At 29.2% G+C, this 17,360-nt stretch overlaps 1 protein-coding gene across 1 annotated transcript; it reads right to left on the reverse strand.

Annotated features, from left to right (window-relative positions):
• Nucleotides 1-7,949: 7,949 nt before the first annotated feature.
• On the reverse strand, nucleotides 7,950-11,141 carry LOC111407756 (cysteine-rich repeat secretory protein 3-like). The gene is made up of 3 exons (XM_023037417.1): nucleotides 10,187-11,141; nucleotides 9,133-9,279; nucleotides 7,950-8,185 (listed from the first exon to the last, which is right to left on the reverse strand). Exons 1-2 carry the CDS (start codon nucleotides 10,929-10,931, stop codon nucleotides 9,134-9,136), a joined length of 891 nt encoding a protein of 296 aa, XP_022893185.1. The 5' UTR covers nucleotides 10,932-11,141; the 3' UTR covers nucleotides 7,950-8,185; nucleotide 9,133.
• Between the last annotated feature and the right edge of the window lie 6,219 nt (nucleotides 11,142-17,360).

The raw sequence follows: 17,360 nt of genomic DNA on the forward strand, positions 1-17,360 counted from the left end.
ACAAAAAAAGAAGTGATTTGGACAAAAAAAAACAAACTGGCTTAGACAAATTATATTATATTAGTTATTATTTATACACGTGAGCTTCACTTAAAAATTAAAATCAACATTCATCTATTTATATAATTATATTACAATTACAATATATAGAGAAATAAAATGTAGAGATGGATGAAAAAGTTCAATTTACCTTTTTGTCCTTATATAACACTGTCAACATTTTATACAAAGATTATAAATTGCACGTTTAGTTAATGTAATAAATAATATAACTATTTAAATATAGAGAACAATAAATTGAAATGAAGAAAATGCGTAATGTGATCAACAATTAGAAGGAAAAAAGTTGAAGATTGGAGAAATTATCTATCAATCTTAAAAACTTTACTAATTATTTCTGATAACTAGGAGTTACTTAGCCTTCTCATATTTGTATCTACTCACTAAATACAAGTTTCGTATCTCAATTACACATTTTCACTAATAAAACTAAAATTTTAAGTATTAATTATAATTAATATTATGCGTTCTGAAAAATAAATAATATAGTACTAAGAATTTTATTATTATTGCATATTCATTTTTGTATAAGCATAAAAATTGGTGGCAATCCAATTACTTATATTATATATAAATATATAAAGAAAAGAAAAAAATTATCTTGATACATTTAAAGGGAGAATTTTTATTCCTCCATTTGTATTAATCACATTCAAAAGAATAAGAACGCTTTTCTTTTTCACTTCTATATCTGTTTTAAATGTAACTTTAATTTTTAATTTAAAATAAATGATATGGATTAATACGACAAGTATGATTAGTACATAATTTTTTATTTCTAAATGTGTTTAAATAAGATATTTTTGTATTTACTTTTTAAGGTAAAGATGTTTATGAGCTTATTACCACAAAGCATTCCTACCTTTAAATGTTTTTATACAAAACGTCCATATATTTCATTTTTTGAAAATTTCATCTTCACTTTTACGTTTCATTGAGGAAAAGATCATTCCATCCACCAACTATCAAATACTCCGCTAACCGATAGAGTATTAGAACGGAAAGATTCATTTGATAATGAACTATTGGTCAACAAAAAAGGCTAATTGAAACAAATCATCCTTACATTTCAATGTTTTTTTCTAAAAAGATCCCTACCTTTTATTTTACAAAGGTATGGATATTGTGCGCAACTTAGTTTTACATGTAGTGATGTTTTTTACAAATTATGTTAAAAGATAGGGTTGTTGAACTAAAATGTATTAATAGGTAGGGATTGTTATCATTAATTCAATTTCATGCTAAAAAGAAAAGAACATATCAAATTCATCTTCTCTATTCATATGTGATGAGCTATTCATATTCAAATCTGATAGGTTATTTACAGCATTACATTTGCCATTGTTCTTCTTATTTTACCCCTATTTAAACCCTTAAAAAGTACAAAACGAGGATGAACATCTTCAATTTATCGATCACATATGCAATCTCTTTATCTACCTTTCCAAATTTTATGAGTAATGCAGTATTTTAGTAGTCATTGTTCTTCTCAAGGTGAAATATAGCGTTCTTTATGTCATTTTTTTTTATTTAATGAAATAATTGTATAAATTAGTTTTCATATTACTTTTAATTTTGAATAGTTGAATTTAAAGGTAGCAAGAATGTCAGTGAAAAGATTGGGTAAAACTATATTACCTTTTTTTTTCTTTTTCTTTTTTTAATTAATGGCGTATTTGATAGTGAGTGGAGGGAAGGACCCGTTCCGCAATGAAAGATGAATGTAAGGATGAAATTGCCAAATAATAAAAAGTATGGACGTTTTGCATAAAAATATTGAAAGGTGGAGACATTTTATGTTAATTAGCTGGTGAAAGTGAAGGTGAAATTGTCAAAAAACGAAAGGTAAAGACATTTTGCACATAAACATTAAAAAGTGAGGACGTTTTGTGCTAATTACCCAAAGTTTATGTTATAGACAAATGCTTAATTTTTTATTTTGAAAATCACTTATGTACCTTTAGTTTAGTTATAAGTTATTACACATACTATTTATTCCATATATAAGTTGTGAAACAAATGTGTTTACTACTAGTTATGATATAAAATAATATTTATTATGGTTTTAATATAATTATACATGTAGACAAGATTCGATTTTAAGCTATTAAACTTAATTTAATTAATATAAAATTATGACTTCAATATGAAAAATGAACTCTATACTTAGAATGAGATTACATGAAATTAAATTGAAATTAATCTATCATTAATATCATCTTTAATATATTATAATATTATTTCGGGTTAATTTCACAAACGGTCACTGAATTTACAGAAAAATTACAAAATGGTCATTGAAGTTTAAAACTTTCAGTAACGGTCACTTAAGTATTGGGACGCTTCCAAAAACGATCACTGAAGTTTAAAAAGTTTCTGAAACGGTCACTGAAGTTAAAAAACACTTTTTAGTTTTTTTTGTTACATTTGCGGCAATTTTTCGACTACTTCCAACCACCGATACCATCGAATTTTGATACCGTTGGAAGACCCACAACGTCATCTTCAATTACCATTCAAAATAAAATGGTCATTGAAGTTTAAAACTTTCAGTAACGGTCACTTAAGTATTGGGACGCTTCCAAAAACGATCACTGAAGTTTAAAAAGTTTCTGAAACGGTCACTGAAGTTAAAAAAACACTTTTTAGTTTTTTTTGTTACATTTGCGGCAATATTTCGACTACTTCCAACCACCGATACCATCGAATTTTGATACCGTTGGAAGACCCACAACGTCATCTTCAATTACCATTCAAAATCTCTCCGTAATACCAAGGAATTCGACCGGAAAATCACCGCAAAAGTCGCCCCAAAAAATCTGAAAATCTGCGCGACTTTTACGGCAATTTTCCAGCGACTTTCGACCACCAAGATCACAGGATTTTGATACCATTGGAAATCCCACAATGTCCTCTTCAATTACCATCCAAAATCTCCCCCAAACTCCAAAGGATTCGGTCGGAATAAACCTGCAAAGTCGGTACCCCAAAAAGGCGAAAATCTGTAATGCCAATTTTGTGAGTTTATTCCGACCGAATCTTTTGGAGTTTTTGGGAGATTCTGGATACTAATTAAAGAGGACATTATGAGCTTTCCAACGGTATCAAAATTTGGGTATTTTGGATGTCGAAAGTTGTCAAAAAATCGCCGCAAAAGTCCACCAAAAATTTGAAAATTTGGGTAGATTTTTGCCTTTTCGGGTAGCCAACTTTATAGGTTTATTCCGGTCGAATCCTTTGGAGTTTGGGGGAGATTTTTTCGTTGTAATTGAAGAGGATATTGTAGGCTTTCCAACGGTATCAAAATCCGATGGTATCGATGGTCGGAAGTGGTCGAAAAATTGCTGCAAAAGTAGCTCAAAAATTTTTAAATTTCAGTGACCATTTTTGAAAGCATCCCAATACTTAAGTGACCGTTACTGAAATTTTTAAATTTCAGTGATCGTTTTGTAATTTTTCTGTAAGTTCAGTGACCGTTTGTAAAATTAACCCTATTATTTCACATGTACATGTACATATATTATATTATTTATTATTTATATACGTGAGCTCCGTTTGAAATCAACGCTACTAATATAATTATATTATAATTACAATATACACAAAAATAAAATGTTGAGATAGATAAGAAATGTTAAATTTACCAATTTGTCCTTATATAACGTTATCAACATTTTTATTCAAAGATTTTAAATTGCGCGTTTAATTAGTATAACAGATAATATAACTATTTAAATACAAATGACAATAAACTGAGAAAAAAATGCTTAAATGTGATTAATAATTAGGAATGAAAGAATCGAATATGAGAGAAATTATCCATCAATTTTAAAAAGATTATAATTACTTCTAATAATTAGGAGTTACTTACCCTTCTTATATTTGTATCCACTCCACTACGCATTTCAATTAGACATTTTTCACTAAAACTAAATTTTGTAAGCATTAATAAAAATTTATATTTAATAAAGTATTGGGTATTTATTATTATTGCAAGTTCATTTTTGTATAAGCATAAAAATTGAAGGTTATTGAGTTACTTATTAGTAGCATGTTTGAGCCCCATTTTTAGTTAAGAATGCATTTTGGAATAATAAATTGATGTAGAATATGTAGTTAAAAAATAATTAAAAAATTTGAGTTTACATGTAATATTATTTTTAATGAAGAATATGTGGAAAGAAGAGAGAAAAATGAATTTTAAAAATTATGAGGAGAAAAAAAATATAAAAATATAAAGAATAAAAACAGATTTTTATCTCAATACATTTAAAGGGAGAATTTTTATTCCTTCATTTGTATTACTCCCTTTCGAAAGAAAAATAAAACTTTTGTTTTAAAATTTTCACTTCTATATCTATTTTGAATGTAACTTTGGTTTTTAATTTAAAATAAATGCTATGAATTAATATTATGAGCATGATTAGTACGTAATTTTTTGTTTCCAAATATTTTTAGATAAGATACTTTTTTGTACATATTTTAATTCGGTTCTTCTTTGTGTCCGTCCGTACCAAAAAGCTAGTCAATGCCGCTTTAATAATTGAAAAATAAGGGTCCAACCAATGTCTAGCGTAAACAAAACATTACATTTCAATTTATTCAATATTTTCACATTATGTACGTAATTTCATAAAACTTTTATTCCTATAAATATTCTTTAACAATTTAATTTTTTTTAAATATTATCAATTATCTTACTTTAAAAATATTACGCATATCGTTCATTTCGTATATAAGACATGCAACGCACGTGCTTACCGCTAATCCTATTGCTTCTATATTTACAAAGATTAAGAAAAAACTTAATTAATATGTGTGTGAACTATATATTTTACTTACATTTTCTTTAATATATCACTTCATTGAATAATGCTAGTTCACATTTGTTAATAATTGAATAATTATAGAATTTAAATTTAAAAACTTTACATAATTGCCCAGATCTTTATGTCAAATCATCAAGGAAAAATAATTAATGCGAAATATATCTTGATCCATTGATTTGTATAATGAATTATAATATTTGAATATTGTCTTTCGCATCTTTAATCTTGACTCTTAATTGTGAATTCTTGAATCATTCTTCTTGATTCTTGATAGTAGATAACCTGTTATTGATTGTGGATTTAGGATCTTCCTCTTCAATATGTTTTCTCTATAATTCTTGTATTGATAGGATAACACAGAGAATGAAAAGTTGTATGTGAATTGGAGATCATAACCTTATATATAGTTTTCATATAAATTTCGCACATCATAAAATACAATTCTAAATAAATTTGGTCTCTACACATATAATTCAGCACATTTTTTATTTAGATGTCCTAAACTCAATTACTTAATTCTTTATTAGATGACTTTAATTTTAGACTTAACTTTAAAATAGCTTTTACATACAATTAATTACATATGTCGGTCCACATGAAAAATTAATAATTTCCCAACCCAGCACATTAAATAATTAAAAAATTAAGATATTTATACTCTCAACAAAAAAGTGATATATAATTTGGACAAACAAAATTAAAAAATAAATCTATTTTTATAAGATGGAGGAAATATAAAATTACATTAAGGGCCTATTTGGGAGAAATTTAAAGCAAAAAAGTGAGTTGGCAACAATTTTCCTACTGTTGCAGCCCACAATTTTTGATTGCATGTGTGTGAGGTGGGACTCGCAGCTTGGACCAACAACTCAATTTTGGCTGAAAATCTAGTGAAAAAGCACAGCCAAACAGACTATAATTATGCTCTTAACAAGAAAAGTATGACATGTAAAAATAAAAAAATAAAAAAAAAACCTATTTTCTATGAGAGTATAAAATATTATTTAAGAAAATTACATCATTTATAATTTATTATGGCTTTAGAGAGACCCGTCAAGTGATGTGCGTCTGTGCACTCTACACTATAGGACAAAACTTGTAATTCGTCAGCTTTTGTGGATATCCACAAGAATCTTTTTCCAATGTCTGACCAAATCTATGCATTCTCCACCTTTTCACTTAATTATTGTTGCTAAATGACGAGAAAAATGACGTCTATTCGTCATTCATTATTTAAAACATTAAAAAAAAATTAAATATTATTTTTTCAAGAATATGTAATTAAAAATTAAAGAGTCTTTATTAGATTGTCTGTATAATATTTTATTATATGAATAAGTGATGAAAATTGATTTTGTAACAAACAATTTAAAATTTTAAAAGGGAACAAACAGGCATGAAATTTGTGTCTACAACTTGACACAACCATTTTTATGGTCCTCTTCCCAGTTTTTTAGGGTATTGCATATGTCGCTTGTTAAATATATCAATATAATTTAAAATCATAGTTAAAAAATAATTTTCATTACACCTTTCATAAAATTCACAACTTTTCAATTATATATTTCATTAACTTTTATAAAAAAATTACTAAAAATCTAATTTTAATTCGCACTAAATAGGAGCAAAATTATATTATGGAAGAATTTTAGTTGATGTGCCAAATCTTTCACTGTTGCAATCGTCATCTCAAATCTTTCAATTTTATAGCACTTGAAGGACAGGACGAAATTCTATTAATCTCCCATTAATTGACCAAAAGTCAATAGACAGGCCCTTCTTTGTTTGTGAATAAAATTTAAATTTAAATTTAAGTCAAAGTCAACAGTCCACAACTTTTTAACCACATAATCCATTAATTTTTATCAAAATCTACTAAAAATTTAATTGTAATCCCCGTCAACTAGATAAATAAAGAAAGGGGACATTAGTCACACTATCTCCAACGATTTGCACCAAATTAGTGTAACTTTCACACCATTTTACAAATCATTTCCAACATTACACAAACACTTCAATAAATAAATATTATTTCTTTTTTTCCAATGATTAATTGATTTCAAAAAATAATATATTACAAATTATATTATTACTAAAAAATATTGTATTTATTAATAAATTAAAAAACATTACACTTAGTACACTTACTTTTATTTTGAATATTTATATTGTTCTAGTGCTAATTTCTTCTTAATTTCTAACCATCAAATATGTAAATTTTGAGTTTTAATGAGTAATTTTATTTTGATGTATAAAATGGTTATTTTTTTTATTACGTGATTATATGTTAATTAAAATTTATAATTAAATTAAAATAAAGGTTATAAAGCGGATATAATAAGAATTAAAATGTATTGTAATATAAAATGAAAGAAAAAATAAGAATATTAAAAAATAACACCAAATGATACTATGGGCATGTTTGTACCCCTTTAATTTCAAAGAATAATGTGTAGAATAGTGATTGGTGTTATAATGCATGGTTAAAAAAAAAGGAAATTTTTTTGCTTTATATATAATATTATTTTAATAAAAAATATGTAATTGAAAATAAGTACTGTAAAAAAAATAATATGGTAAAATAATTGACAAACATGGGCTATTGATTGCATCAAATTGGTGTGGTATTTTGGCGTACCATTGGAGTGAATTTTTGTACAAAATTGGTGAAAATAATTGGAGATGCCCTCGGTGAAATGGAAAATGCCCAATATACAGAGAATTTTCTCACAAGGTTATACATGTAGTCACATGGAGTGGGCTCCATATGAATATTTAATTGAGGTGAGCCCCACTGCGATGTGAATCTATAATTTTTCTCCGTAAGTGTAGCACTATTCTGGTGAAATTGTATATTGAGTGAGTAGAAAGCAATATTTCTTTAACCTTATTTTACCAATTGTCAAATAACCCTAACCCATTTCACACACAGCATTTGTGATGGACCGACCGAACTGCTCTACTCACACATTTTTACGTACCTGTTAAGCGACATTGAACTTAAAAGCAACAAAAAAAAAAAGTAGGATTTACTACATAAAAAGAAAGAGAAGTAACTACTTACTTTAATAAAAAGGAATTACATATTATATGAATTGTGGAATTTACATTCATAAAGCAACAATCATACACTAAAAACTAACACAATTCTATGAAATAGACAGCTCTTTTAATTTAGTTCGTAAAGGGATTAAAGAAAAAACAAAACTTAGGAAGGAAGTAATGCCTAACAAAGTGGAAACCAAATCTTCTCCTCTTTACAATCCACAATATAATGCTTTCTAACTTTGAAATATCTGCAATTTTGTTCCAAAAAGTAATAATTACATTCTCATCGAGTGCCAAAAAGATACGCAACATGTTTGACAAAGAAGATTGTGTAACATTTGATATTGAAGAAACAAAAGAAACGAATATTGGTTTATTATATTGTCTAATCTATTATAAAAAAAAAATCTTCTTTTTTAACCACACATTTCAACATCAATCACTATTTCATTATACATTATTCACATAATGGGGCACAAACAAGCACTATACATTAGGCATGCACCAATTGAGATGCAAGTAAGTACCATGTCAATCTATTGAACTACGTTTACTTGTCCAACCAAAAAATGACGTGAACATACGGAAATCATCAATCCTAATGTAGTTACTCAGTTCAACTTCATTAAGGGGCCGTTTGACAAAACTTTTGAAAAATCAAAAGTCCAACCCAAAAATGCCATGAATGTATGGAAATCATCAATCCTAATGCAGTTACTCAATTCAACTTCATTAACGACCGTTTGGCAGAATTTTTGAAAAGTCAAAAGTTTACTTCTGAGACTAAGTAGCTAATTTTGGATCGATTCATTTTAATTTTCTAAAAGTACTATGTTTGATTAGAAGAGTATTAACATCAGAAAGTTCTTCTACACATAAGAAGAATAGAAATCATGTCAAATGAGTCCTATTTTTTCCACTTATTTACAAGAATAATAAAATAAAGGGGCCCATTTAAGATAATCGGTATTTTTTACCCACAAATTAAGTGCGTGTTTAATAAAACATTGCTAATTTAGAAACTTTTTAAATTGTCCAACTTCAAATTTATCAACACATTTCATGGACCCACAACTTTTAACAATTTCTTAACAACACATAATTTCATCTTTTATCAAAATCTTCTAAAACTTTTATAAAAATCTCGGTCAAACAAAATTCAAGAAATTAGTTCATGCTGCAAAATGATACGAACCTCATCCACCATACTTGTAAGTATTACTCTTTTTCGTCAAAGTTGATTTGGCAAACAACAAGCAAGCAATTCCCAGGCCTAGTCCCACAATTCCTCCAAGAACAATAGCCACTGTCTTCTGTGTATTCTTCCTTGTCCCCACACTCCCTACACCAACCACATAGATTAAAACTTCCACATACTTTTGGGGAAAACTATAAACAGACACATTCATGTTCCCGGCAACATGTGAGACCACGGTCCAGTTCATCAAAATTAACATGACATGTGGTAGTTGTTAAGCATTCACTTGCTTTATATGTTACGAAAATCTAGCAATGAACTAAACTATATAATGGAATATGATTTATATAATCGTCTTCAAATTCATAGAGAACAATTTACTTAGTATCCATTTGGCATGACTTTTGAAAAGTCAGAAGGAGCTTATGAGTCCCAAAAGCTACTTTTGGAGATGTTTGGCTAATTTTATGAATAATGATTCAAGTAGTTAGAAGAGCTTTTGGAAGAAACTCTCCAATGTGGCTTTCTCTAACGCACTTTTTTAACTTTCAATAAAAATTAAGGTAGCTTCCTCGAAACAAAGGTAAAAGAAAAGGCAAACATCATGCCAAACGGACCCTTAGTTGATTATTGCTACAATTTTTTGAATGTATATGTAGCCTTTTGGACACAAACTTTTAAATGAAGGCCTGTTTGACACCCAATATTTGAAAAATTAAGGAGTTTTGAATAATATTTTTGGAGATTGCGTGTTTAAAACGTAAGGAAATCTTTGTGTATAAAATATTTTATTGTGGTAATGTGTCACGGATAATGATACTGATACTGTGACAAACAATTTAAATTTTTAAAGTTTGTCAAACCGCTTAGTAAAAACGATGCGAAGGCAAGCCATAAGACCATGTTTTAATATGAAAATAGTGCATTTATCACGAAATTAACAAATGTAGAAGCTATCAAATGTCTCTAGTTTTTAGACGAGATAGTTAATTAACAATTATTTGTGACATTTCAAACAAATTTTGCAGTGTAATTTTCTTGAATATTTTACCTGATGTAAATGATGGGCTGGTATTGGCAGGAACTCCACTGGGATAATAAGTGTAGCTAATATAGCATTCTTGAAGATAAATTTGGGCAGAAATTGAAGACCCACATTCAGATTTAGCTTTATCAATTGCATTTTTCACACAGTTCACACAGTCCCCACTGCTTAAATCACCTTCACATTGGCCCAGCACATACACGGACTCATATCCACCAGCATAATATCCACTATTTCCACTCCCAACACCTTTGACTATTTCCCCTAAGGCCGAGTTCAACCTGTCATCAAACCCGGCGCCACTCGCCTGAGTTGAACCGCAAACCTTGTATAGCAACTCAGTCGCACTCACTTGCCTAAACCCAGCAATCTCATATCTCAAATAACACCCGTTTAGCTGGATTCTAGAAGCAATGGAGTGGCCACAAAGCTTTTCGGACATTTCAGGGGCTTTTTTCACGCAGTTCACACAGTCAAAATTTGAGAGGTCGCCTCTGCATTGGAAGAGTCCATTAATGGCGGATGGGCCGTCTCCGGCGGTGGTTTTATAGAATTTTGCGGTGGACGCTTGAGAGATTAGTGTGTCGAATAGATTTTGAAGTGTTTGCTTGTATATCCCATTGAAATCCTGAAAATCTTGATTCGCACAGCCTTTGTAAACCAAATCGGTGTAGTCTGAAGAGGACCAAACACTTGAAAAACCAGCTAGAATCAGTAGAATCTGAATCAGAAGAGATTGAAATGGTCTCATTTCAGGATTTTCAAATATTAGGTAGCTTCAATTTCAAACCATTTGAATGAATTTTTATGGGATTTAAGACTTTTGGTGGGTTCTAGAGATTTTCGTTACTTGGCTTGGGTAGGCTAATATGAACAGAAAATTGTGTATCGGTGTGAACATCGTCTCGGGCGCTTTCCCATAAAGCACCTTGCTCTGTGCAGCTGTCAAAGCGTACAGATAGTACTAACAATTCTTGATAAGTGATTGGGCAAGCTCAAAATCACTAGAATTACTTCAAAGTGAAGTTTGGCATTTTTAACAACGATTAAAAATTAATAATGATACCATTTTTATCAGGGCTACACAAAAAAAATTATGAAGTCGCAAATTGAACCGAAATCATTGATTTGAAACTAGGGATGTTAACGAGCGGAGCCTATCCTAAAACATTCGACTCGATTAAAATGGTCGAGCTTTTTTACAAGCCCGAACCGAGCTGAGCAAAAAATTTCGGCTAAACCCAAGCTTTTGGCTCGGGCATTTTCAGGCCGAGCCGGACAGGCTAGTTCCCCCTTTTTTCTTTTTTCTTTTTTACCTTAAAAGGCTGCTTTTTTTTTTCTTTTTTTTTTTTTTAAAGCTCGCAAGTGGGATCGGGCTTGGCCCGTGTCCCCAAAATGGGGCTCTACCCGAGCCACGAGTCGGGCTGCCTGAATTTTTTTGACACTCCTATTTGAAACTGTTGGTTCAGATTTACGTAAACTCACAATTTTTTCCCTCAAATCAAATCAAACCGTTTTAAAATGATTTAGTTTAAGTTTGATTTTCAAAAATCGCACAAAATCGAATCGAATCATTTTAAGAATTTTTAATCAAAACATCAATTTTATTAACTTATAAATTTTACAGTTTCACTTTTTAGAAAAATATCAATTTAGTAATACAAATTACAATTAGCCCATTAAAATAATCATAGAAAGTAAATTAAATTCATCATTATATTTCAACAAAACTACTACTATAAATCACTTCCAAAGCTTTATAAGACATAACATAAACTCTCAAATGACAAATGTATTGCTGGCTATTGACAATTAGTTATTGATTAATTGTGTTTGGGCAAGCTTTAATGTGACTTCACTTATAAGTCTAGTTATGTAAAAATGGCAAAACCTTCCGTTCTGCCAATAAATTGGGACGGGACGGAAAATCATGGTTCGATTCTAATTTTTATTTTGTGTTTTCCAAGAAATTTAAATAATATTTGAAAAATAAAAATAAAAAGGTAAGTAAAAAAGAAGAGATAATACAGTAAGAGAGATGCTTCATGTATAAGTTACGGGTTCACAAAACCCGTATCGAAAACTAACAAATTGATTTAATTTTCAATTTAGAAACTATTGTACTTAACCATTTTTTATTGGTAGGTAAATAAGAGAGGAGATAGATAAGATAGTGAAAGTGGATTCCATGGAAAATAAATCTTACTCCCCCTAAAACAATATTTTCCTTGATTTTGAAAAAAATATGATCACGTGACCAAAAGTAGGAAAATGTTTTTCATGAAAAAATATCAATCAAACAGCACAAAAGTGAAAATTTGAATGGAAAAAACACATTTTCAAATTTCCATGAAAAATATTGAAAATCAAACGCACCCTGACTTTTTTATTTTAAAATTGACCAACAGAAAATTACTTATTTTACGCATAAGTAAAGCTCACTCATAGGTAAATTTGTAAGTTTGCCAAACATGCCATAATTGTCAATGATGCTTATCTAATATGTATGCTAATTGGTCATCATTTTTTACAGATTTTTAACAAAAACTAAGCTGATGTCTCGATCAATTAATAACTTTGATGAAACTTTATTGATAAGTTGATTAATTGGTGAAAGAACGCACGGACATGAAGAAGTGTGCTAGTGAGAAAACACAAGTGGTTCTAGATCTGCAAAAACAGGGTATTTAATTAAAGGATTTGACTAACATACGCGCTAAGACACGCGTTAAGACTATTTGACTATGATAAATTAATTATTAGGAAGATGCTACAAGTATCAAATGATTTACTTAATGGTTTACCGAATTGATAAGTGACGATCCTCTATTGGAGGGGCGGCTTTGGAGACAGTCGTCTCTCCAATAGAGGGTCGTCACTTGTCAATTCGATAAATTATTAGGTAAATTATTTGGTACAAATAGATTAATCCTAATTATTATAGCCCATGTTTGACTAACTCATTAAAGTCTATTTTGGTGTCCATTTTTGTAAAAAAAAAAAAAAAAATGAAAAATATAATCGTTACGAAACCTACACAAGAAATAGAAAATCAAATATGATAGCTTGATGTGATGAATAACGATCATATTTTTTATTTTTGTGATCAAAGAATAGGAATCAAATGGGGCTAAATTTATAATACATTTCTATCTCTCTCTCTTATTTTTTGTTACACATTTTTTTAATAAAATAATAATATACATAAATAAAAATATTTATTTCTTTTTCAATCATACATTCTAAAAAAAATCCAAAAATTATAATATCAATTAATGGGGGCTAAACTGGGGCATAGTCGGTCTTGGGGATTGATAATTGGATTGGCATATATTTCCGGCATGATTTGATACTTTATTTTCAAATAATGTTGGCAAAAAAAAAAAAATTTGATAGATAGACTGTGCCATCGGTTCAAGATCGTCAAGATCCTTACAAGAAATTTAATGTTTTTAAAATTTTATTGAAAAGGACTATAAAACTATTCTCTGCACGACTTAGTCTCATTCAATGTGTTTTGGACCTTTTAATTGTTCACTTACGATGGAACTGTGAAAGCGAGTTAGCAAGTGTTAACATGGAGAAGAAGCCTTATTCATTGCAAAGGATTCACTTTGAACCCGTGTTCTAAAAGTATCTTATTAAGGCATCGTTGTTATCGTTATCGTTATTGGTATCGTTATCGTTATCGTTATGTGAATAAGCAATCTTTGTTTAAGTAACTCCGATTCAAGGTCTGAGACTCTACTTTTATTTCGATAAAGAAGGATGGGAATTGAAAGACTAGTAACACATTAATCTTATAACATCTAGAGCCTGATCGGCAGTGATTATGAAAATTGATTTTTTATCGTTGGAGAGAAAAGTGGATTCCACTTATGAGTGAAGAGAAAAAAATGAAGGCCGGAATAATGAAATTACAATCAAAAATTTGATTTTTTGGGTGAAAAATTGCTACCGAACGAGAACTTAAACAAATTAGGAAAGAAAAACGCTTAGGGTCTGTTTGATTACAAAGATAGAATTTGGGTTGAAAGAAAATGAATTCCAGGGAATTGAATTGCTTAGAAATTATTTTTCTGAAAATTGTCAATTTATTGTGTTTGATTGGTATAATTTTTTACGTGAAAAATGTTAAAATAAAAGTGTCTTTTGGTGTTCGTTTGATTTTGTTTTACATGAAAATTGTCAATTAAAGGGATAAAATTTGCAGGTATTGAGGATAGAATTTGTTTCCATTGCAAAAAAAAAAAAAACAAAAAACCAAAAGTAGGCAACCATTATAGTCGGCTATCATAACAGCCTGTCGGACAACCGGCTTTTAGATCGATTACAACGTATGTAGATGAATTTTTTCGTATATGCAGATAATTTTTCCTCGTCAAATGCTTCAATTTTTTACAGATCTTTTAAAACAATTATCTACATTAACATTATATGTTGAAATAAAATTTATTAATTAAACGTACAATAATTTAACTAAAACAAAATTAAATGTGCGTATTTATATTTACCGATCTGATGAGATTGATATAAAAAAAATCGGTTACCGCGTTTGATAAATTTTTCAGTTTTTGATGTTAAAGCAGATGAAAGATGAGAGTTTTTTATCTGTGTTGGAGTAAACAGATAAAAAAAGTTAGTTGATTTTGATATTTTAAGTGTGAAGTGTTTAATTTTTAATTGCTAACTGAAAGGGTAATAATGTCTTTTAAACAAAACTATCTTTTATAATTGTATAATATACTTAAATATATTTTTGTGTTTTATCACTCAATAGGCCGTTTGATAATATGAACAAAGAAAGAGTCTTTTGCTGTCCTAAGTCTCTGTTTGATGGGATTAAAATCAATTTTTTAGTATATTTTGATAATAAAAAAAAATTGATGAATTGTGGGGTTGAAAAGTTGTGAGTCTCATGAAAATATATTGTTAAAATTAATTATTGACTTTAATTTAAATTAAAATATACAATCATACTACAAGAATAAAACATTTTTACAGACAACACATAGCGATGATTCATTGGAGGATAAAAAATGAAAAAAATGAATTCCATTAAGAATTCCCTGTATTTCGGGCTTTTTCCTAAAATCTATATTTTAATCGCTACCAAGCAAGTTATAACTATATTTGTATTTCTATACACAATATTTGTTTCTCCGTATTCTGATCTAGAGTTTTCACAAGCCAGCGTCTATTATTCCTAATTATGATTTTCATGCAAAATTGCTTTCAATTTGAAATGTGCACCCCTTGTAGACAACCAAGTTATAATATCCTCTATTGTTCATGTTAATTGCACATGCCAATTTGATGACCACTTTAAAAGTTAATCGGAAGTCGCTAATTTGTGATAAGTTAAGGACATAAGCGTCAAAAAAAGAAAAAAGAAAAAAAAAATTAAGGGTAGAAAATGCAAGGGATAAGAGTTGAGGATGACGCCCACAAATTTTGCCTAAGATTTTCCAGTATTGTTGAATGAAATTCTCTCTCCACCAAATACATATAAGATTAGGACTACATAAAAAAATAGTGAAAACCACAACTAGAACCAAAATCGTTGATTTCAAACCATCGGTACTAGTCCACGTGGACCCGGGATTTTTATTTCCTCAAACCAAGCCAAACCGCTTCAAAATGGTTTGGTTTAGGTTTTAATTTTCTAAAATTGTAAAAAACCAAATCGATTTGTTTTTAAATTTTTTAACTAAAACATTAATTTTATTAATTTATAAATTTTACAATTTTTCTTTTCAGGAAAAATGCAAATTTAGCAATATAAATTACAACCAGCCCATTGAAATAATCATAAAATGTAAATTAAGTTCATTATTATTGGCCAAATGGTTTAACAAGTTTACAATACATGTCCTTGCTCGGTATCTAAACTAAATTAAAATTATTCCCAAATTATATGAAATGCATATTTATATATAACAGCTCAAGCCTGCGTAAGAACTCTAGACATTTTGACATTTGTCTGTCACTGTTGAACGAATCGTTAGTTGTCTTTTACCTGTTAGTTTGCTAATTTCTACCTGAATCGATTCTCTCTCTTCTCTCTTGGTAAGTCTTAGATTTTCATTCAAGCCATTCTTTCATTGTTATTTCTTTTATTTGTTATTTTTGAAATTATTATATACTTTTGAGTTGTGTCTTGGATAGAAAAATGATTGTGTACCTAGATGATTAATAAATTTGTTTGTGGTTTGGAAAGAACGAAAAACGGAACGTATTGGTTGTGTGAAAATGTTAAAGTTTTTATAACTAGTATTACTATCTTCTACTTTCATAAAGTAGTTAGAAAATAAAATTCATCAATTTCTAATAAATCTAAACTCTATCAATCTTTGTACATTTAAACTTATTCTATTCAATTCTTATTTAACATCTCACTAGTAAAATGAAAAATGAGCTTTAACCAAACTATTATATCAGAATGCGATATTGTGCAAGTAAGGAAGGAAAGGGAGTGGCGAGGATGGTGTTAGCATGTTGACAATGGTGCTGATGGTGTACTTGTAATAGATCTATTCGGTAGTAGCGACACTTTAGGTAGTGCTGGTGGTTGTGGAGTTGGTGGATTGGAGGTCGTGGTTGTGTATGGGTTGTGTGATAGTTTTGATTTTGGATTTGATGTGGATGTTATAGATTGCGGGTGGTAGCAATGATGGTTGCTGTAATGATGGTGATGATTCTGTAATTAAGGAAGTAATGGCGACTATGACAGTGGCGGTGCTACAGTGAGGTAGCAATGTTTGGGGTACAGTTCTATGCAGGGTGGATGTAGTGGTGAAATGGCACGACATTTAAATGATGTTGTTGATGGAGTGGTTGTAGAATAGTGGGGTTAGGACGAAGAACAATCGTAACCAATTATTTGAGTAATTATGACCAATAAAATAGGTATTTTATGACCAACAACTAATAGGTGACCTAAAAAAGTGTGATTTGTGACTAAATTGTGATTCATAATTTGTATTTTTGCAACTGTGGTATTGTGCAATTTGCGATTATAAATTGTGTGTTATTGTGACATTAACGCATTTAATTAATTAATATGTTACCGATAAGTGTATTTATTATACTTATTTGAGTCGTTAAACTAGAATAGTTATTTTTATTTTAAATGAATTGAGACTTAATTTTGTATATATTTCATTTGTTAGGTGCATTT

The sequence above is a fragment of the Olea europaea genome, chromosome 13 (assembly GCF_002742605.1).
Source record: "Olea europaea var. sylvestris chromosome 13, O_europaea_v1, whole genome shotgun sequence".
NCBI classification, from domain to species: Eukaryota; Viridiplantae; Streptophyta; class Magnoliopsida; order Lamiales; family Oleaceae; genus Olea; species Olea europaea.

Bases quoted from the DNA above. Each gene is read 5' to 3' on its own strand.
- LOC111407756 (XM_023037417.1), bottom strand. From the start codon at position 10,931: ATGAGACCATTTCAATCTCTTCTGATTCAGATTCTACTGATTCTAGCT. The intron at 9,280-10,186 runs GTAAAATATTCA...TGGTTGGTGTAG, and splicing joins CAGCCCATCATTTACATCAG to GGAGTGTGGGGACAAGGAAG.